This window comes from Peromyscus californicus, unplaced genomic scaffold (assembly GCF_007827085.1).
Source record: "Peromyscus californicus insignis strain IS unplaced genomic scaffold, ASM782708v3 Scaffold_21__1_contigs__length_65335640, whole genome shotgun sequence".
NCBI lineage: Eukaryota > Metazoa > Chordata > Mammalia > Rodentia > Cricetidae > Peromyscus > Peromyscus californicus.
The window spans coordinates 31,160,692-31,183,037 of NW_026294514.1; the positions used below are offsets into that span (position 1 = coordinate 31,160,692).

The 22,346-nt window shown below is 45.0% G+C and overlaps 1 protein-coding gene across 2 annotated transcripts in view; it reads left to right on the forward strand.

Moving 5' to 3' along the window:
- The first annotated feature begins 6,784 nt into the window (after window positions 1–6,784).
- Window positions 6,785–22,346, forward strand: part of Sgpp2 (sphingosine-1-phosphate phosphatase 2) — a 113,853-nt gene continuing 98,291 nt past the window's right edge. The window contains exon 1 of one of the 2 annotated variants that reach the window (XM_052749980.1): window positions 6,785–7,054. In XM_052749980.1, coding sequence (XP_052605940.1) covers window positions 6,893–7,054 — 162 coding nt within the window. In that variant the 5' untranslated portion in view covers window positions 6,785–6,892. The remainder of the gene's footprint in view (window positions 7,055–22,346) is intronic. The other variant, XM_052749979.1, reaches the window with a different exon arrangement.

A 22,346-nucleotide genomic window follows, 5' to 3' on the forward strand; every position in this document is an offset into this window, starting at 1 on the left:
GGCACACACCTTTAATCCCAGGACTCAGGAGGCAAAGGCAGGCAGATCTCAATGAGTTCCACGCCAGCCTGTTCTACAAAGTGAGTTCCAGCACAGCCAGGGCTGTTACACAGAGAAACCATGTCTCAAAAAAAAGAAAGAAAGAAAGAAAGAAAGAAAGAAAGAAAGAAAGAAAGAAAGAAAGAAAGGAAGGAAGGAAGGAAGGAAGGAAGGAAGGAAGGAAGGAAGAAAAAAAGAAAGAAAGAAAGAAAGAGAGAGAGAGAGGGGGGGGAGGAGGAAGGGAGAAAGAAAGGATTGAGCACATACCTGGCACACAGTAAGTACTTACAATGACCTAGATAGTGTCCTAAAAGTTCATGTCCACTATTTTTTGAGATTATAAAATAACTACATCATTTGCCCCTTCCTTTTCCTATCTTCAAACCTTCCCATATACCCCTCCTTGCTCTCTTTCAAATTCATGGCCTCTTTTTTTCATTAATTGTTGTTACATACATATAAGCATACACACATCTATTCCTAAATACATAAATACAATCTGTTCAGCCTATATAATGTTACTTAATTTAGCTTGTATTGTGGACAATGAGGCAAGTAGTCAATACACAGTCTCCTTTACTGGGAGGACTCCCCACAGTTTTGAGGTCAGCCTCACCCAGTCCACCTGGAGTTGGAACAGGTTTCCAGACCACATCTGGTCCCTCATCCAACACCCAAGGTTGACCTGTGGCTCTGCAAACACTGACCCTGACACCTTGCTAAACAATGGAGTGGTGCTTCCTGGCATAGCTGGGTTAATGTGGCATTAAAAGAAGGGAGAGAGAGAGAGAGAGAGAGAGAGAGAGAGAGAGAGAGAGAGAGAGAGAGAGAGTTGTAATGTTTTCCTTGCTACTGACTGAACAAAGTCGATAATCTTATCCAGATCTGTCATTCAGGGATAAGAATAGACCCAATGTTTCTATACAGCTTCACTTCACACACACACACACACACACACACACACACAGCCAGCTTGGTTGTATACTTGTAGTTACCAGCACTTAAGCTGCAGGGATAAGAAGGGCATGGGTTCAAGGACAGTCCAGACTACATACAAGACCTACGCCAGCCTGAGAGTTTCATCGCCAGACCCTGTTACAGAAAGAGAGCTGGGGGAGAGAACAAAGAAGAAGAGGTGGAGGAGGAAAAGAGAAAGAAAGAAGAGGGGGAGAAGGGAAGAGAAGGAGGAGGCGGTAGAAAAGGGAGGGAGAGGAACCCCACATCTGGCTGTCCTCATTCATAATGACAGGTGTAAAATTAAAACTACCCTGAGGTGTATCGTAGTTCGGGTTTCTATTGCTGTGAATAGACACCATGACCACAGCAATGCATACAAAGGAAAACATTTAATTGGGGCTGGCTTATAGCATAGAGGTTTAGTCCATTATCATCTTGGTGGGAAACATGGCAGCATGCAGGCAGACAAGGTGCTAGAGAAGGAACTGAGAGTTCTCCATCTTGGCCTGCAGGTAGCAGGGAGAGTCTGTCACTAGGCCTAGCTTGAGCATATAAGACCTCAAAGCCCGCCCCCACAGGTGACACACTTCCTCCAACAAGGCCACACCTACTCCAACAAAGCCACAGTTCATAATAATGCCACTCCCTTTGGGCCAAGCATTCAAACACATGAGTCTATAGGGGCCATTCCTATTCAAATTCCCACAAGATGCTCCATGTAACCCACGTGGTTGGCAAAGACCATAAACACTGTAGAACTTAGAAGAATAGGCAACTTCTCTGAGTAAAGTTGACACATCACTCCTAAGAGCCAAATCAGCAACATTTAACATTGGTAAACGCTATGCTAAAAATGGTATATACTTCTGACCCAGCAAACCCAGTCCTTGCTTGGTACAGTATATACTAGAAACACAGGTGGGAACAAAGGTTACTTAGTATATACTGTTTGGAAATAGTACATTGGACACCATCCAAATTTACATTAGGAAAAGAAATTTCAGCTCGTAGAATGGAATGGTGTACAGCCGTAAGAACCACACTTACATGGACCAACCTCTGTGATAAAACCAAGAGAAGTACCCTGTGCGAAGAATGCTATTATCTGTATTTTAAAAAGAAAGAAAAGAGATAGCCATATATTTGCATTTGCTTATATGTGAAATTCCTTTCTTCTGAAGGAGTATTTTGAAATTTCAGTTATTGGTCTTGAAATGAGTCCATACCCATGGCTTTTCCCTGCATCCGGATACCTTTCACCTCGTAGCAAGAAGAAACTTCCCAATTATTCTTCTGAAAACACCAGGCATGGGCGTGGGCACTGTCATAGTCTGTGTTATAAAGGCACGCTTGCACCCCACACTGTAGAAATGAATCTACACATCCAGGCCATTAACAGCCCAGCATACACACACCATTAATAGTTTGCTTGATGAAGTTCATCTCCTTCCAGCCCAGTGCCCCTAGAGGAGGACGAGGGTGACACAGGTAGAGAATGACCTGACTTGCCTTTCAAGAAGTACCTGAGCCCAAACAGCGACAATGTCAGGGAAGGATGTAAGAGGAGACAAAGGAAGAAGCACAGACATCACAAATACCCCAAATGGGATTGATCACCTCGTCAGAGGGACAAGAGTGAGGCCCAGAATGTGAGTGCCTTCACCCTGCCCCCCCCCCCGCCCCCCCATCACCACTTCCTTCTGCCTATGAAATTCGCTGTCTGGAAATGATTTTAGACTTTGATAGGATGTCAATCCACCATCGTCTATGATTGTCAGCTCTCTGAATAGAACAGTTTTAAGATTCAGTCTCTGCAAGCGAGGCTCTGGGACCGCAGTTGCACTGTGAGGAGGTACATATGACCCAGATGGGAGGGAGGCCTAGATACAGCAGCCCATATAGAACTGAAATGCGACTGTAGGGGTGGAGATGACCTCAGCCTTGTGAGAAACTGAAAGTCAGAGGCCCCAGATAACGTGCGTGTGGGGTGCTGACCACAGAAATTACAAAGTGACGATGCTGTGGTTTAACTCACTGTGTATGGGGAAATTTGTTACTCAGCCACAGATAACTAATACAGAGCCCAAACCCTGGTTAATTGTCTTGATCTAAGAAACATTGCCTGGATGAAACAGAAAGGTCTAACTGCAGTTTGGAAGTGACCTATTCTGTAGAGAAAAATCTAAATCAAAATTCAAAATCTAGTGGGTGAATAATACTAAGGTTTTTCATCGAAAAGTGAGGATGAATTTAGCATTTATTTTAATTCTTTCCTTCTAAGTTACAAAAAATATTACTTGTTCCTAATAACACTTTCTGTCTCTTTTTAAAAAAATATCTTGCTGGACTTGGTGGCACACGCCTTTAATCCCAGTACTCAGGAGGCAAGGGAGGTAGATCTCTGTGAGTTCAAGGCCAGCCTGGTCTACATAATGAGTTCCAGGAAGGCAGGGCTCTATAAAGAGACCCTGTCTTGAAAAGCAAAAAATAAAAAATTAAAAGATAAAAAAGCATCTTCCATGCTCCAGTGGATCCCCCATACCCATGTACACATGGGCAACACTAACTGAACTTTGTGATTTATCAAAAAAAAGATAGGATGTTGGCAGGAGGGCATATTAGGGGGAATATGGAATATGGAGGAAGTTGGAAGAGAAAATAGATGTAGCTATAATCATATTTCTTTGAATACATATATGAAATTCTCAAAATTAAAGAAAAACATTTTAAAAGCATTTGCATCGAAGCATTTAGAGGGTACCAAATCAAAGACAGAGAGCCTAAATTAAATTAGACACAATAAGAACACTGATTTATATGTTATAGTATTTTAAAAATTACATTTTATGGTCAGTGGTAGCACATACTTTTAATCCCAGCACTCGGGAGGCAGAGGCAGGTGGATCTCTGTGAGTTCCAGGCCAGCCTGATCTGCAAAGCAAGTTCTAGGACAGCCAAAGATACACAAAGAAACACTGTCTCAAAAGACCAAAAAAAAATTGTATTTATTTATTTATTTATTTATTTAGTGTGTGTGTGTGTGTGTGTGTGTGTGTGTGTGTGTGTGTGTGTGTGTGTGCGCATGCATGCATGCATGCATGCATGCATCAGGTCTCTTCTCCTACCAGGTAGGGCCTGAGAATCAAACTCAGGCCACCAAGATTGACAATAAGTACCTTTACTGGCTGAGCTACCTTGCTGCTCCTATTTTATGTCATTTTCACCAATAATAGTTTGTTTCCAAACTCTAGTAGAGACTTCTGGTAGTTTTCAGGAACGAACAGTAAATAAACACAAAATAATGTTGTCCTCTTCTCTTTCCACAGAAATAAAATTTAAGCCAGACCCAGGCTTCCCTGCTAGAGGTGACACTTCCAAGCTTCTCCTGAGACTGCAAGGGTGTGTTCCTACCGATAGTGTAAACCTCTGCTTCGTTTGTCCATTGTGAAAGTGACACCCAGGATACTCACCACCTGCTCCTTTTCAGGAGCTGTACACAAGAAGGCACAGACTTAAGGTGTGGTGCCAGGGAAGGGCATGGAGAAGCAATCGGATGAAGAGAACTCAAGTCATTGGGTTATGTGTCAGTGCAGCCTTGCCTGGGGACCATGCAACAGAGAAATAAATATTTTTGTTTTTAGAACCACCGTCTTTGGGGGGGCTGCTTATTATTGCAACTTAATAGTTACCCCTAACTAACAAATCCAATATTGAGTTTTTCAAAACAAGTCTCTGTCTGCACATGGCAGTACATACCTGTAATCTAGCCCTTACCAGGCAGAAGCAGATGGATTTGAGAATCTGAAGCCAGTGTGGGCTACGTAACAAAGCCCCTTCTTTTAAAATAAAATCCCGAGGGCCAGAGAGTCGGTCCGGGGAATAAGAGTCCTTGCTGTGAAAGCATGAGGACCTGAGGATGTGGCTGTGCGGAGGGAGGGCGGAGGCAGCCTAGCTCCGGGTTCTGTGAGAGAGCTTGCCTCAGAGGATGGTGACAGGGAGCGCAGAGCAGGACACACACACACACACACACACACACAACACAATGTCTATTGCTGTGACTGGCTCATGATGCTTCATGGAGATCACCTGGAGATTTTCACAAGAGCCTTTTAAGAAAGACAACAAATGAAGATTAGTGTTTCTTCACAGAAGGAAAAACAAACCCACAGTGACTGATCTCGGATCTCATGAATCACTGAAAACCTGAGTCACACAAAAAGGCTATACCTGACATCTAATTTGGCACCACACTCAGTGCGTCATCTTTTATGCAGTCTCCCCCCCCCCCCTTCTTTCCTTAGATAAAGGTTGGAGCAACAGATTTGGGAGACACAGACATCCAAGTGTCTTCATGGGAGAACACATTTTTTAAATCTATAAAGGCAATAGATTGGGAGCGACTGTAATGCCAGCTGTTTGGTTCCGTGTCTGTAAATGAGAGCAAGCAGCACTGGGGTGGGGGGGGGCGGCAACACACGACGACGACGACTACTGTCTCCTGAGCTATACATGTCTGGATGTGACATCACGGGGCTGTGATAGCAGCCCCATGCTTCTCTGTAAGAGGAAAATAGCATCTCTGAGGAAGTTACTGCCTTCTTAATCACCTTGACCATGTTTTCCAGATAGGACTAAAGAGCAAGGGAAGAGACCACACCATCCTTAGACATCAGGAACCAAAGACCTCCCAGCCTAGAAGGACAACTGGCTAAGCTAGGTGGTGGCAGGTGTTCATCCACAGCCATTTATTCAGCCAAAATAGCAGGTTTCACAAGGGCGGCCAGGAACAACCTCCCCCCATCTCCCCATCCCCCCACCTCTGCAGCCTTCGGCTCCCAACTAAAGATTGGATTGTAGTCTTGCTGCAGGGCAATCACCTGGGCCTCGTTTAACTGTTGCATCTCAGCCCCTGCGATGAAGTGCAGAGGTCATTTTAGGATCTCAGAGACCCGGAAGGGAGGTTTAGCAGGGCCTAGGAAAAACCAGGGCACATCTGCAGGACATTTCTTTTGCTGTTCTAAAGCAGTCGCTGGGGCGCCTTGTGGTCGCTCAGCACTTTGTTCCCTTTGGGTTTAAAGTCTTACCAAGACCCAGGGCGGGGCGGGGGGGGGGGGGCGAGGGCGGGAGGGGGATTTCTGTTTTTCCATGACATCTCTCAGGTTGACTCCAGCCTCTTTGCATTAATTCTATTCTTGAACAAGTTTGAAGGGGGTGACAGGCCTGTGAGGAGGAAATTTTGCGTCAAGCTGAGTTTGGAAGCACTGGGAATTCTCCCTAGGAGCCGGACTCCTGGGAATTAATCTTGCAGAAACCAGGCAAAAGTGGGGGGACAGGGAGCTAAGATGTGGGGACGTGTGTGTGTGTGTGTGTGTGTGTGTGTGTGTGTGTGTGTGTGTGTGTGTGTGTGCTGGGGACCAGCTTCATCTTGGCCTCCAGATTTGAAAGGAGGGTCCCAAAGCTTCCAGGCTTCCTGCAGCGTTTGGAAGGATGCACCCGGCAGGTGCCCCCATGCTCTTCCTTACTGGTTAGTCTGTACTAGCCCGTCAGAGTGGTGTCGGCTTGCAGGTCCAGCACCTAGACTCTTCAAAGCAATTGCGAGAGCGCCCTGGGGGAGACAGGTGGCGGGGGGGTGGGGGTGGGGGTGGGGAGGGCTGGGGCCGTCCAGATGGCGAGGAAGGGGCCCGCGACGTGTGCCAGGTAGAGGCGGAGACCTGAGTTTCCCCGGAGTGCAGGGCGGGCGCTAGGACCCGGGCGGCGCACCTGTTGGCTGGCGCTGCGCCCCGCCCGCTCGCCCGGCGCCCGGAGCACCCGGCTGCGGAACGCCAGGCCAGGGCGCACGCCGAGGACACGGACGCGCGTGGCTGCGGCTCGGGGAAGCGGGGGGTCGCGGCTCACCATGGCCGAGCTGCTGCGGAGCCTGCAGGATTCGCAGCTCGTGGCGCGCTTCCAGCGCCGCTGCGGGCTCTTCCCGGCGCGGGAGGACAGTCCTGGCGAGAACGGCCCCTCGGAGAGGGCGACGAGGGTCCCCGAAGCCGCGCATCTCCCCGCCAACCCGCAGGTAACCGCGGGCAGGTGTCTTGCCGTGGGGAGGAGGGCGGCGGACGCCCGCGTACCTGCCGGTTACGGCGACTCCGTGATGGGGACCGGCGGGCGCCATCCGCCGCCACCCGGCATCCACCCTAGGGAGGGTACTGGCGGAGGTGGGGGGGGGGGGGGACAGACACACGATGCCACTTTCTATCGCTGCAGGTGGCAGCTACGTCCTTTCAGACAACATCCAGGGCCTTTGCATGTATCCGTTGAGAGACTTTCTACTTTAATTACTTGAATGAGTAAGTTCGTGTTTCAGTAGATTCCGCCCAAAGTGTGAGAGTTACGTAACTGGAAAGTGGGGATGTCCTTGGCACTTCCCTGGGACACAGCCTGAGAACTCCCCCAGAGTCCTTAGGTTGCTGCCGCATCCTCCTTTTGCTCCTGGCAGACTCCGGAGTCGCGCGCTTTGCTTCGCTGCACCTCCCCCCCCCCCCCCCCCCGGCCTTAGGCTCCTCAGAGGATGCACAGCCCCCCACTTCCAGCCACCCGTAAGGATGGGGGTCCAACACGGTCTCCCTCCCCATATCCCCTAGTCTTGGGGGTCCTTCCAGCCTGGTCGGCCTTTCACGACTGGCCCTGGTGGCCTTTCCGTAGATGCTTTGCATCCTGAGCCAGGTTACACAACTCCACTGCAGCTTCGCGTTGTGCAGTGAGCGCACAGGGACTCACTCCTCCAGGCTGCAAGGACCAGGCAGGCGGCAGATGGCAGCTACGGAAGCTTGTCTCCCTTGGGCACCCCCAGCAGCTGCCCTTTCCTTGGGCTAAGCAGAAAATGACAAACCAGGACAGAAGCAATTCTACTCCCCGCCCCACCCCCACCCCCCAATGTTTTGTTCTTCTGTTAACTGGAAGGTGACACGTCCTCGCGTGTAGATAACTAGTTAAGAACCTGGCTCTTGTGTAGGGATAGACTACGAGAGGCACTGAGTTACAGAATTCCTTTGGAAAGATGGCAGTGGGCTGGTTGTGTGTTCTCAGCTGGAGAAATTCTTCTTTACAGTATTTTCACTTCCTTCGCTGTGTTTGAGAATAGCTTTTAGATTAATTCAAGACCCTTGTCTTTACTAGCACCTTGTCCCCAAAGGCGACAGAGGCAGTGCATAAGACTAATGCCCCACCCCCGCCCCACCCCCACGGGAGGCATTTCCTGAGCAGGCACCCTGCTTACACATTCAGGACCAGCACCAGCTGCTCTCTACCTGTCTTCTCCCCTCTGCACCTGCTCTTACTAATTCAGGAAGGTGAGGACCGATTTTTTCCACCGGTGTTTCTTAAACTGCTTTTTACAATCCCAGTGGTAAAGTGATTGCACATTCTGGGGAAGGTTCCCCTTCCCCTTTAAACACAAGCTGAGCATACCCTTTGCTTCTCAGAGTGCACAGGTGGTCAGGGGAATCAAGGAGTGGAGATCTGGTTCCCACCCCAGACTTGGATTACTATAGCCCTGAAGTAAGTAAAAGAAAACAAAAAATTCAGGATAATAAATCCTTGTAGTGGCTGTCACAGGAAAAAAAATTAACTCGAGATCTTTTGATAAGGGAAGGGGTTGTGAGTGTTTTAAAAGGTTTGTGTTGAGAGAGTGGGAAGGTTAGCCCTTAACAAATACATGGGAAGTTTCCCCAGAGGAGTACTTGCATCCCTGTCCCCAGATAAACCACAGGGGTTTACGGGGGCAATTGTGAAAACTCATCCCCACACCCATTTCCTTTCTCTTCTGGCTTTTTACAGACTAGGTGGTGGCTGGACAGCTGTTCTGCAATTTTTCTTTAAAAGACAGTTTCACTATGTAGCCCAGGCTAGCCTTGAACTGGTAAAACTCCTGCCTCAGCCTCCCAGGGGCTGAGGTTGTAGGTGTGCACCATCAAATCAGACACGGGTCCACTTTCAAGGGCAAGCCCTTTGCAGCCCTTGGCTGCCTCTGGTTCTGTCCGTTCTCCCTGCTTCTTGAGGCATGTTCCTTACAGAGCATGCCTGCATTGTGTAACTGCCTTTGTGTGGGGAATCTCAGGATGCTTGTTTTCTTCGCTTGGATCTTCACCCGGTTGCAAGTTCTGTGAATGCTGTGGCTATCTAAGCATAGATTGTAGAGGAAAATCAATAGCTTTTAAGATTTTAAACAGAGACTACTAAAGATCAAATTAAAATATCAAATGATTTTTTCCCCCCACATAGCCTAGAAGACAACCCTGGGACATTGACTTAGGATCCTTCAAACAGTTGAGAAGTTAATTCCTTCATTGGAGTTACTTGAGATCTCAAGGAATCTAATTCATCTTCTGCATTCTCTGTATTTATTGTAACCCTTAACACTAGACGAGTAAGGAAATGAATAAAGGCTTCCCATACAAATTCGCATAATACCACACACTTTTAGGTTAGAGATTAACTAGGGTGTGGCTTGGCTTGCATAAAGCCATCATTGAAAAAATGGGCTTGGCCTTAGACTTTGTCCAGTAGGTCTGAGTCCCTAAGATTGAATGGCCTGTTGAGAACTACCCAGATAGCTGCATAGTTTCAGGAAGCCAGATCTTTTGATTCCAGAGTCTAAACTTGAAGCTTTCAGGGCAGAAATGCCAGGCAGGGCTTTGTGTATGCCTTGCTGGGAAGGTGTGAGGTATCAGACCTGGCTGGACAGGGTAGAAATGAGATATAGGTGCTACCAGCTGCTGTTTCCAAAGTAGCAAGTTTGCGGGGGTTAAGCATCAGAGGGCTTTCTTGAATGGCCTTGGGAGGTAGTGTCCTGCTCCATGCAGGGATCCTAGGACTGGGTAAGGAGGCAGGGGTGAGGTCAGAACTGTGTTTATTTGTTCTGAGGTCAAGCCAACCTTCCATACAATGGTGCTTTGATGTCCTACAGCCTTGTTTGCCCAACACAGTTGTGTTTAGGCTTTGTATAGCCTTTCCTCATCATTATGCTGGACTAGACTTAGACTTCCCACACATCACTATGCTCAATAAATACTTTTTGACAACTGCTCACACATAATTCTAAAATTTAGTTGAGTAAGAATCAAAAAATAGGTTATGTTGAAAAATACTTTGCTCCAAGCTGGGCGTTGATGGCACACACCTTTAATCCTAGCACTCAGAAGGCAGAGACAAGTGGATCTCTGAGTTTGAGGCCAGCCTGATTTATAGAGGGAGTTCCAGGACAGCCAGGGCTGTTACACAGAGAAACCCTATCTCAAAAAACCAAAACAGCACTTGGGAGGCAGAGCCAGGCGGATCTCTGTGAGTTCGAGGCCAGCCTGGGCTACCAAGTGAGTCCCAGGAAAGGCGCAAAGCTACACAGAGAAACCCTGTCTCGAAAAACCAAAAAAAAAAAAAAAAAAAACCAAAACCAACCAAATTAACCCAAACAACAACAACAAACAAAACAAAAACCCAAAATATCCTTTGTTCCAAGACATCAGAATGTTATTTAACACATATATATATGCTGATTTAAGAAAAACAATGTAGGAGAGATTATTAATATATTGAACACTGTTAAAAAGGGTCAAAAAAGCAATATAATAAAAGGACACCACCATCATCATGTCTGATGAGCAAGAGGCCCAAATAAATGAGATCAAGAACTCCCACTTCATGGGTTTAAAAACCAACATTTCACTAACAAAGAGGAAACATGTCCTGGAGTGAAGCTCAGACCCACATGACTGAGTTCCAGAAAGACCATCTTGGGTTCATTGTTGAACTAGTCAGTATATTGGCTGTTTTTCTGTTGCTGTGATAAAACCCCATGACCAAGACAACATATGGAAGAAAGAGTCATTTGAGTGGACTGTCCATCCCAAGGAAGCATGGTAACAAGCTTGTAGACTCTGCGGGAGCAGTAAGCTGAACACTCACTTCTTCAAGCAGAGAGATATAAGGCTTTAAACCTTCAAAGCCCTGCCCTCAATGACATACTTCTCCAGCAAGACCATTCCTTCTAAATGCCCCACCCCCAAGCACCAACTAGGGACTCATTATTCAAATCCTGGAGTCTAGGTGGGGCAGTTCCCATTTAAAACACTACATTTTGCACTCCTGTTTTATTTTCATTCCTGGTTGTTGTGTATGTATTATGGTATTTTAAATGAATGAATTTTGCAAAAATACAAAGCAATAAAGCTTCTGTTATAAAACACAAGAGGAAAGGGAAGATGTTTAGAAGTCTTTGCACTTCCGTTCTCTCCCTTCAAACTCCCTCTAAGCCAACTGTCAGCCCACATAATGCCTTCACTGGATTATTGGTTTATCAACTTCCTGGGGATTGAGAGACTGGGACCTGGCTCTTGTGGTATTTGGTGGACTGGGCCTCTCTTGCTCCATCTGCACAAGAGCAGAGTGGAACAGAACTGTGCTTTGCTAAGTGGCTTTACATTATAGTCACTTAAAGGAATAGAACTTTAAAAGCAAGTCAAACAAGCAAAATAATGTCCAGAGTGGAGCCCAGCAGAGCCGAAGAATGAGTGAGAAGCTCTGGGTTCTCTTTTCCTGGGACTCACACCCTTGGGATGTTCAGTATGAGGGTGGAAGTGAGCCTGGTAGTGGTCATGACAGCTGGGACATTTTAACTCCACGTTTTGATTATCCTTTGTGGGGTGTTCGGGCTTGAAAGGGTAGATGCACTGTGATGATATTGTGTTCCCCAAAATATTGTGCACCCTAATAAACTTATCTGGGGTCAGAGACCAGAACAGCCACTAGGTAGACATAAAGGCCAGAAAATGGTGGCACACACACCTTTAATCCTAGCATTCTGGAGGCAGAAATCTGTCTGGATCTCTGTGAGTTCAAAGCCACACTGGAAACAGCCAGGCATGGTGACACACGCCTTTAATCCCAGGAAGTGATGGCAGGAAGCAGAAAGGTATATAAGGTGTGAAAACCAGGAACTAGGGACGGTTAAACTTTTAGGCTTTTGAGCAGCAGTTCAGCTGAGATTCATTTGGATGAGGACTCAGAAGCTTCCAGTCTGAGGAAACAGGATCAGCTGAGGAACTGGCGAGGTGAGGTAGCTGTGGTTTGTTCTGCTTCTCTGATCTTCCAGCGCTGACCCCAATACCTAGCTCCAGGTTTGTTTTTATTAATAAGACCTTTTAAGATTCATGCTATAGTGCACCACTTTGAAAACACAGATGTGACGACCTTTTTTCTTCCTTTTCTAGTTACAGATGTTTTCATTGTTCAGAGGAGAAATTTTGAGAAAGCATGAAGGACAAATTTACCCAATAGCTACCCAAGCAGAGTTCAACATGGTATTTAATGACCTCTTGTTACACTATCACATGGGTTACCTGTAATTCTATTAGCCTATTGTTGGGCCTTTAGATTGTTGCCAGTTTTCACATGAAAAATAGTAGCATCTTTATCTAAGTGTATTTCCACATAGCATTTGTAACCTCCTAATTTAAATGCCCAGGCAGGGATGCACGACATAGATATAGGTCATGAGTTTTCATAGGTTTGACCAAAGGATCCCAGAGGCAGGGTATGATAGGATGAACAAGCATGACCACACACTTCCCACTCTTGGCCAAGGTGACTCATTAATGAGCTCTCTCCTCTTTGGAATAAATAGGCCACTTGTACTCATGTCTGCTCTTTGCTTCCCTTATTTATAACCATTTATTGATCAGCTGCTGTGTTTCTGGGACATTCATCTATCTCAGAGACGCAAAGATAAATGAAATTTAGGTCCTTGCCCCAGGAGAGCTCAAGTAAAAAGGGCAACATGAAGAAAAACTAGGATAGAAGGATGAATGCAGGGGTCAGAGAGATGGCTCAGCCGTTAAGAGCACTGGATGCTCTTCCAGAGGACCTGAGTTCAATTCCCAGCACCCACGTGGCAGCTCACAACTGTCTGTCACTTCAGTTCCAGGGGAGTCAAAGCCCTCTTCTGGCTTCCATGGTCACTAGGCTTGTGTACTTGGTACACAGACATACATGCCGGTGAAACACCCATACACATGAAACAATTTTTCTTTCAAAAAAGAATGAATACAGGAGGCAATAGTAGGTAGAGCTTGGCTCCCTAGCAGAGACCTTGATTATCTCATGTTAGGGCTTAAAGAAGAGAGATCAAATAGATAAAAATGAGGGAAACTCATTTACTTGAAGTTCTTCATGTGCTAAAACTTGGCACGTGTCACTTTGGGTGAATGATGCCAAAATTAGCATGAGATCAGTACCACCAGGAAAAGACTGTCCTACATAAAAGGGGTAATTGAAATACCTAAAAATAGTTAAAATGATAAGTCGTATGAATAGCTTACCTCAATTAAAAAAAAAAAAAAACCACGAAAGCTCTACTCCCCATTTAGGGAGATAAAACATGCCTGTTCCTGTTTTATATTTTGAAGTTGGAACCCAGGGTGTCAAGCATACTAGGCAAGCACTCAACTGCTGAGCAACAGCCCCATCCATTGTGGGGTGTGTGTGTGTGTGTGTGTGTGTGTGTGTGTGTGTGTTGGTGAATAGATATGTGAGGGTGGGGATGGAGCCCAGAGGTCAACCTTAGGTGTCATTCCTGAGTCACCCAACACCCTGTTTTTTAGAGTCTCTCATGGCCTGGAATTTAGCATATAGGCTAGGCTGATGCCAGTGAACCCCAGGACTATGTCTGTTGTCCTTGTACCCCTGCTGTGCCCATGACTGGGGCTACAAACAGATACCACCATATCCAGTGTTTTCACATGGGTTCGAGGGATCAAATGCTCAGAACCTGCTGTTGCAAGGTGAGCATTTCAGCTGTTGAGCCTCAAACCCGCGCCCCCAATTTTTTAAATGTGGGCTGCCCATAGGGGCTTGCAGAGAATATAGTATGGAGAGAAGAGAGGGGAAAGTAGTGTTACAGTGTAGAAATAGCAGACACTATTTTGGCCAGGTGACCAAGGTCAGCACCAACAGTGAAAGTCATATTGACAGTGGGGACTCTTGATGGATATCTGAATTATGCATCTTGATACATAGTGACTGCCAGTCTGCAAATCCTGCTAGTATGTTTCAGAACTGAAGAGGTCCATCAGAAAGCAGGGAAACTGAGAAACAGTCATAGTCAAGAGGAGCCTAAGAAAACTGATGACTGGAGAGGATGAGCCCTGGATGGGACAGAATGCTACACCTTAGATGAAAACTAAGAGTTTGCATGAAGAATGGACTTCAATTAACTAGAATGCATCCATTTTGAAACAAACATGCCATACTAATTTAGAATGTCAGTACCCATGTAGATCAGCTGCAGAACGTATGGAGAGAATGTGGCCATTCTAGCTTCCTAACTTTTTTTTTTTAAATTTAAAACTGCTCTAAAAATAAAACCTATTTAAGATTCAACATATGGGTGGCTAATTGAAAGGAGTTCAGATAGGGAATCCTTTATGAAAATGTAGGCAGGATAAGAAAAAATTCAACATGGGAAAAATGAAGCATCTTAAGACACCAGCTTCAGTGTGCAAGTGTAGTGGGGTAGCTGTTCCAGCTTTGACCTGGAAGTATTACCCCCACTGAGGCTTTGGTAATTGTCACTCCTACAAGGCGGGGCCGAGACAGGAGCCCTTAAGACCCGAGACCCGGATGTGCCGGCTCTCTTGGTTCCCGGATCCTGGACACTGGAGGTAGATTGAACAGAGTTTTCCAGAGAACACCACTGGACTGCGCTACACCTTTCCTGGACCCTTTAACCTGTCCTTTACTTGTAAGTTACCCCACAAAATAAACTTCCCTTTTAATTACGTGGAGTTGCCTTAATACTACAGCCAATATGCAAGAGGAGAGAGAGAACACTAACACCAGATCCAATGGCCCCTGAGCTGAACGGCAGGCCCCTGATAGCAGCTGAGGCTGAGAGGAGAGACTATGGCCTGGCTGAGCATAAAAGTGTTAGATTTTATCTCTAGCAAATGCACACACACACACACACACACACACACACACACACACACACAGGGAGAGACGGGGGGCGGGGGGAGGGAGACTTTGTAGAGAGAGGTAATCACACAGCAAGGCAAAGGGTGGGGAAATACATGTTGATTTCATATTCCATGTACCCCATTTATCATATCCTGCCAGTACACCCCTTTGGCCAGATTCCATTAGAATATCCAGGGTCTTAGTTAGGGTTTGCTATTGCTATGAAGAGACACCATGACCATGGCAGCTCTTATAAAGAAAACATTTAATTGAGGGTGGCTTGATTACAGTTTCAGAGGTTCAGTCCATTATGATCACGAAGGGGAGCATGGCAGTGTGCAGGCAGATGTGGTGCTGGAGGAGTAGCTGAGAGTCCTACATCTTGCAAACAACAGGAAGTCAACTGACTCACTGGGCAGTATCGTAAGTATATGAAACCTCAAAGCCCATCCCCGCAGTGACACACTTTCTCCAACAAGGCTGTACCTACTCCAACAAAGCCGTACCTCCTAATAGTGCCACTCCCTATGAGATTATGGGAATATGGGATTATGGGAGCCAATTACATTCAAACTACCACATCCAGGGATATTGGGCACCTAGCTGATCCTGTCCAGAAAGCTGAGTTTCTCTGGAAAGAAAATGGAGGGTGAATTTGAAAGAGCAAATGAATAATCTCCAGCATTGGTACAGAAAAAGCTTCGTGTAGCCCTTCTGACTGGCAGGTTGGCTAAAGACAAAGGTATGGGCTGAAGTCTTAAAGTAGCAGAATTTGGACTTCCCCCTAAGGACTTGAGGATGGTGAATCTGTTTCATTCTGCAGGGCAAGTTAGAATTAGTAACGTCGAACAGTGATTCAAGAAGGGATTTTGGGGTGTCTCTGTGGGAAAGGGTATGTGATTTATAGTAATGCTCAAATAGGAATTGGGAGAGTTGGTGTAAAAGCCTTTTGGATGGAGTTGTCAGAGTCAAACAGCAATAAGACTAACCTGAAACCAGACCGTAATGTCTGTTTGGGGGTCTTCGTGGTATGTTGTCTTTCTCATGCAAATGGCTTCTTAAGATGTAAGCCATCATGTTGCAGATTATGGGGCCATCATTATCGCTACAAGCTGATTGGATAAGGATCAAGTCATTGAGCTTGTGGGCTGGACAGCATCTTATGAAATGGCCAGGCATGGACTTCATCCATCTGGGATCTGCCTGTTGAATACTGACTAATAAAATCCATCAGATTGTTAATGGGGTATGGATTAAATCCCTCTGCTCACTTGAGGGAGCCAGAACACAAGACCCAGACACAAGGACTTAAAGAGAGCTTGCTGATGAACTTCAGGAAAGAGAGGAGATGCCATTCAATGGGAAGCTTAAGGCTGAAAAGGCAATAGGAAAGCAGATGTGGAGGTGGAGAAGAGAGCACTGTGTGTATCAGTGGAAAGGAGGAGAAAGAAGTTCAGAGTGGAGATGGGAGCTGCTGGATGTGGGGGTGGAATACCGCCTGGGGACTTGTGGAAAGGGAGCTGCTCTAAGGATCTCCCTGTGCAACCAGGATGTGTTGGTCCCTGCCACTTGTATAGATTTGGTTTTTTTTAAAGATTATTTAGGCCGGGCGGTGGTGGCGCACGCCTTTAATCCCAGCACTCGGGAGGCAGAGCCAGGCGGATCTCTGTGAGTTCGAGGCCAGCCTGGGCTACCAAGTGAGTCCCAGGAAAGGCGCAAAGCTACACAGAGAAACCCTGTCTCGAAAAAAACAAAAAAAACAAACAAAAAAAAAAAAGATTATTTAATTTGTGTGTGTGTATTCCTCCCCTGCAGCCTGGGGTTCAGGGACCCCTGTGGAAGAGGTGGCAGAAAGAGTGTGAGAGACAAAGGACCCCAAGAGAACAAGGCCCTCTAAATTGACACAATCAAAGCTCCTATGAGCACAGGGCCTGCACGGGGTGTGTACAGGTCCTCTGTGTATACATTATGACTTTGAGTGTAGTGTTGTTATGGGGTTCCTGAGTGTGGGAAGGAGTGGGTCTCTGTTTCTTATGCCTTCTCTTGGGCTCTTTTCCTTTGGTTTGTTTGTCTTGTCCATGTCTGATGGGTTATTTTTATTTTTATTTTATTTTATTATTATCCCTGAGAAGCCTGTTTGTTTTCTATTGAGAGACAGAAAGAGAGTGGATCTGGGGGGAAGGGGAGGGAGGGGAGACAGTAATCAGAATATATTATATGAGAAAAAAATCTATTTACAATAAAGGGGGAAAATAAGATTATATATATAAAAGTTGGCTTATAATCGAGTATCATGAAGTCATTGCGCATCTGGGCTCACTAAATTTTCAGAAAAGTGCAGTTGAAAAGCTATATAGTAAGGAGGTGTTAAGAATAGATCTTAAATAGTCTGTAAAAATGTAGTAACATTTCCTACCTATAAGGGATTTCATGGAAAAGTCTCTGTGAAGACAGACATGGTAGTGTACTCCCTTAATCCCAGCACTCAGGAGGCAGAGGCAGGTAGGTCTCTGTGAGTTCGAGGCCAGTGTGGTCTACAGAGTGAGTTCCAGGACAGCCAGGGATACACAGAGAAACCCTGTCTCGAAAAACAAAAACAAAAAGTCAAAACAAACAAACAAAAAACCAAAAACGTCTGTGACTAAATGGAACCCTATGGCAGGTCCCTGTGAAAAACTATTGATTATAGCTGCCACATAAGAGGACAAGCTCCCAACTGCCTCCTTCCAGTTTTAAACTTTGCTTGCAGGTCCTCACATCATCAGGTATGGTTCTTATGAAGTCTCTTTCCTCAACCATGTGCCTTTTGTAATCTAGTGATTTTGTAAAATAAAAGTCTTTAGTAGTATAAAAATTAAAGATTTATTTATTTAAACTTTGTGCATACATCTGTCCACCTGAGTGTATGTGTATGTACCATGCACCCCTGGAGGTCAGAGGACTTTACTGGACCCCCTGGAACTGGAGTCACAAGTGGTTGTGAGCCACATGTGGGTGTTGGGAACTGAACCCGGTCTTCTGCAAGAGCAGCAAGAGCTCTTAACCATGGAGCAATCTCTCCAGCCCCCGCTTTATAGTTTCTGTGTAATTGCTGTGTGTGTGTGTGTGTGTGTGATATGTTTGGGTGCACATCTGAGCTTGAGTTCACATGTATACACACGTATGAGGAGGCCATGGGATAAGTTAGTCTTCAGGAGACCTCCACCTATTTTCGAGACAGGATCTCTCACTGGTCTCTAGCTAAACAAGTAGGCTAGACTGGCTGGCTTGCAAGCCTCAGGGATTCATGGTCCCTGCCTCCCACATCGGCCTTTTTGATTTTTTTAAAGTATAGGTTCTATGGATCAAACTCAGCTCCTCACCCATGATATCCCCAGCACTGGGATCATTGTCTCTCTTACTTTGCTTGGGCTGGGACTAGATGGATGTGGAGAAGACTAATGGGACTCCATTAGACTTATACCCTTCTGCTCACCTGTGTACCCTCAGGTCTAACATGTGCCTCCAATACAGCAAATTCAATACTTTCTTGTGTATTTTTTCCCCTGGTGATTCTAAGGATCGAAACTGGGACATCCTGCATCCTAGGAAAAGCTCTATACTGAGCTGTATCCCACATTCAGTACTACATTATGAATGAAAATATGATGGATATATGAGGCTCACCCTTCCCCTACTTAGCATCAACATAAACACCTGCCCTCTCCTTTCTCAGTGGAGGGTAGAACTTGTTTATGCCTGAACAGTCATCTGGTTGCATCTTCTTTTAGCTTTATAGTGTTTCCAGGGATGCTGGTTCCTGCCTTTTCATCCAGGAAACCAAGGAAGGGTTTTGATTAATGAATGACTTCTAATTGTTTTCATTTCTTCTGTTGGATAGCATGAAGGGGAGTGTACACATGGCGGAAAGTGGTTGGCAGTGAAACATCTGTCAGATTGATAGAATGAGGCTCAGTGACTGTGTTTAAGGAAGTGTGTTAAGAGCAAGCCAAGTCTAATGCTGATTTTCTTCACTTAGAATTAAGGTGTCAAGATTTCTACATGTTCAAGAAGCAATTGCATTTTCTGTTGCCACAGTTTTTGTTAATTATTAAATCTCCTGGTGCCCTGATAAGAGTTGATCTTAAGCCAAGGCATTCTTGCATTTGATGTAGCACACAATTTTCTTTGGAGAAAACACTGCCCAGGTTTCCAGGCAACCCGTTAAGAGTGTTCCTATCTATGTCAGAGATCTATGAAAACGCTGGCATTTGGAGCATCCACTGGTCTTCATTATTCTACTTGCCTGGTGAAATACATTCCACATGTTAGGAAAATAAAAGATTGAAAAAAAATTCCAGTCAAGACCGCAATTCACATTTCTGATGTCTTCTCTTGCTTCAGTATGGGAATGGACTGATTGGTAAAGTGTGTTAGAGAGGAAAATCTGCTGGCTTGAACTGGGCTGTGTGGGAAGAGCAGAGGTTGGCCGCCCAAGATCTTGGGGTGGAGATCGGGAGTCTGAGGAAAAAGAGTGTCTCGCAGCCATTTTGAGTACTACTTCCGCAGCCCACATCCTTGGAGCTTAGCCCCAGCTTCCTTGTGGCTCCATTAGTGCTGGTTATGTGGTAATAGCGCCGTTACAAAGAAGAAGAAAAAAAAAAACCTTGTCTACATTCTTTGGGTGTGTTTTGATTTCTCTAAATAGTGGGAAAAAATATTTCCGAAGAATTTTATGGGAAAGAGTTAAGTAAAGCAGAGATTGCTGGGGGGTCTGAGAAGGAGGGATAAAGGAAGAAAGAAGGTTCTGGGCAGAATGTTGGGAGCTGGAAGCCTGGAGCTTAATTCTCAGGGAAAGGATTGGTCCTCCTTGAAAAACTGTTGGTCTTTTGGTGATCATTAGCTAAGAAGATACCAATTTTTTAAAAAATTAAATTGCATTGTCATCTTTTAAGATAGACTTGCATAGCCTAGGATAGCCTCCAACTCAGTAAGTCCATGGTGTCTTCGGATTCTGATCCTCCTGGCTCTGCCTCCAGAGTGCCGGGATTACAGACAAACACTCCCACACTTAGGTGAGATGTAGGAGGTTCTAGGGCTTGAACTTGTGGCTTTACACATGCTAGTCATATCTCTAGCCAGGAGATTGATTTTTTATAATTTTCAGTCATTAAGATAATACATGTTTATGTCAGATATAGTGGAAGACGCCAAAATATTTAAAGAAAATCAATGTATTGTCACAATGGCACACCCCAGAGGAGAATGTCATGGACATTTTCTAGACTACTGTTTTAACATATAGAACATATAAATAATGAGCAACTGTGTACATATGGAATTAACTTCATCTACCTGTATCATAAATGTTTGCCACATCCTTGACTATTCCTTAATTGTATTATTTCAATGGTTGTATAATCATGTATCACTTTATAATGGTTTCATAATATGTTTTTGGATCATTTCAACATGTATCTTTGGATCTCTGCTTCAGACTGATCTTACAGATCTGGGCACTTTCACTTCTTACCTACTGCCCAGTTGCCTTTTAGAAAATGTCAATCATTGCTCCCAGATGTCACTCAAGTCTGCTGGCTTCCTGTCAGCTCTTAGAAATGATCTTTTCTTGTTGGTGTTATTATTTAAATTATATTATAACTTTCGTGTAGCAATCACAAAGACCTGAGATGAACAACTTGATAAATCAGCTAGCTGTCTGGATCTCTCAGGTGAAGCTACAAAACATTCCAGAGTTTCAGAAGTCTCTCTGAGGCTCCCATTAGTCAGCGCCTTTCTCCTCACCTGGTAACTTCGGCTTATCAGTCTATCTTGATGAATCCATTTCACCTTATCTTGAACTGTCAAGAAGGGAATTGCAGGGACATGTAGCAGTAATGTCTTCATTTTTCATGCTATGTAGCATCAATTGCACGAAGACATGACAATTTATCCATGTCACTGTGTGTAGTCACCAACATTTTTATCTTTTGTTTGAGACAAGGTCTGTATAGCCCAGATTGGCCTCAGACTCTCTATGTAGCTTAAGGTAGCCTTGAATTCCTGATCCTCCAGTACCTACCTCCCATTGCTGGGATTATAGGCATGCACTGCCATGCTCAGTTTATATGGTGCTGGGGCTTGAACCCAGGACCTTGTGCATGCGAGGCAAATATTTGGCAACTGAGCTACATCCCCAGCATGAATTTTTTTCATTTATCACTTAAAGCTCTAATCAACTATAAAAATATTACAACAATCTATTGACTTAATATTAAAAATTCTCCTCAAAAAAATTTCACTTCACATTAGCGTCATATCAAACCATGGGGCAGGCCAATGAGATGGCTTAGCAGGTAAAGGCGCTTGCCAAGCTGGTGACCTGAGTTAAATCCCTGGGACCCACAGGTAGAAGGAGAGAACCAATTCCTGCTGGTTGTCATTTAGCACCACATGCTCACTGAGGCATGCACACCCACCCACATACAGACACACAATAAATAAATAGCTAATTAAATAAATGTGGATCTTAAAACATGGTGCAATAACCCAAATAGAGAAGTAGTGTGCGACCTGTGGGCCTTCAGATCTTGCTGATGTCATTTTGCTTTTCTGGACTCTAATCCAGGATCATGAATTATGCTGAGCTGACACGTCTCCCTGATCCAGTGTGGATCAATTCTCCATTCTCTCATTGTCTTCTTTGACTTTAATACTTTCAGAGTCCAAGCAAGTTCTTTTCCACAGAATCCCTCAGTGCCGGTTTGCCTGGTGCCTCCTCAGTATTGCATTTCTGCCTGTTCAACAGGAGCACACTGGTTGGGACCTGCGTCCTTGCTCTCGGCATTGGATCAGGAGGCACATAATACTAATTTAGTCTATTGCCAGTAATGCCAAACACCTTCCTACAAGTGGCTGTAATAGCCTTCTGGGTTACCTTTTTTCCCTTCTTTGCAGTTATCATCTTGTAGATAGGTATGATGAGCATAAAAATATCTTTTCTCTCTGCATATTTCCACCAACGAATTTGGGAATCCATTAGTGAAATGTTATTTTTTTAAAGGAAAGTAATGGGCAATTTGATAGCAAAATGAACATATTCCATTACTTTATTTTCTTCTTTCTTTTATTTTTAGCAAAGTGGACTGAATGTCTTTAGCAGGCAATCATATCAATCTTTCTGATAATGTCATGGGAATGTCCTCTGCTCACCCTTTTCCACTATGATTTTTGTGCAGTTTTTATTTTCTTATTAGCTTCTTATGATTTTTCTTTTAAAAGATGAGATCTCACTATATAGTCCTTGTTGTGTGTAACTTGCTATGTAGAACAGGATGAACTCACAGAGATCCTCTGCCTACTGAGTGCTGGTATTAAAG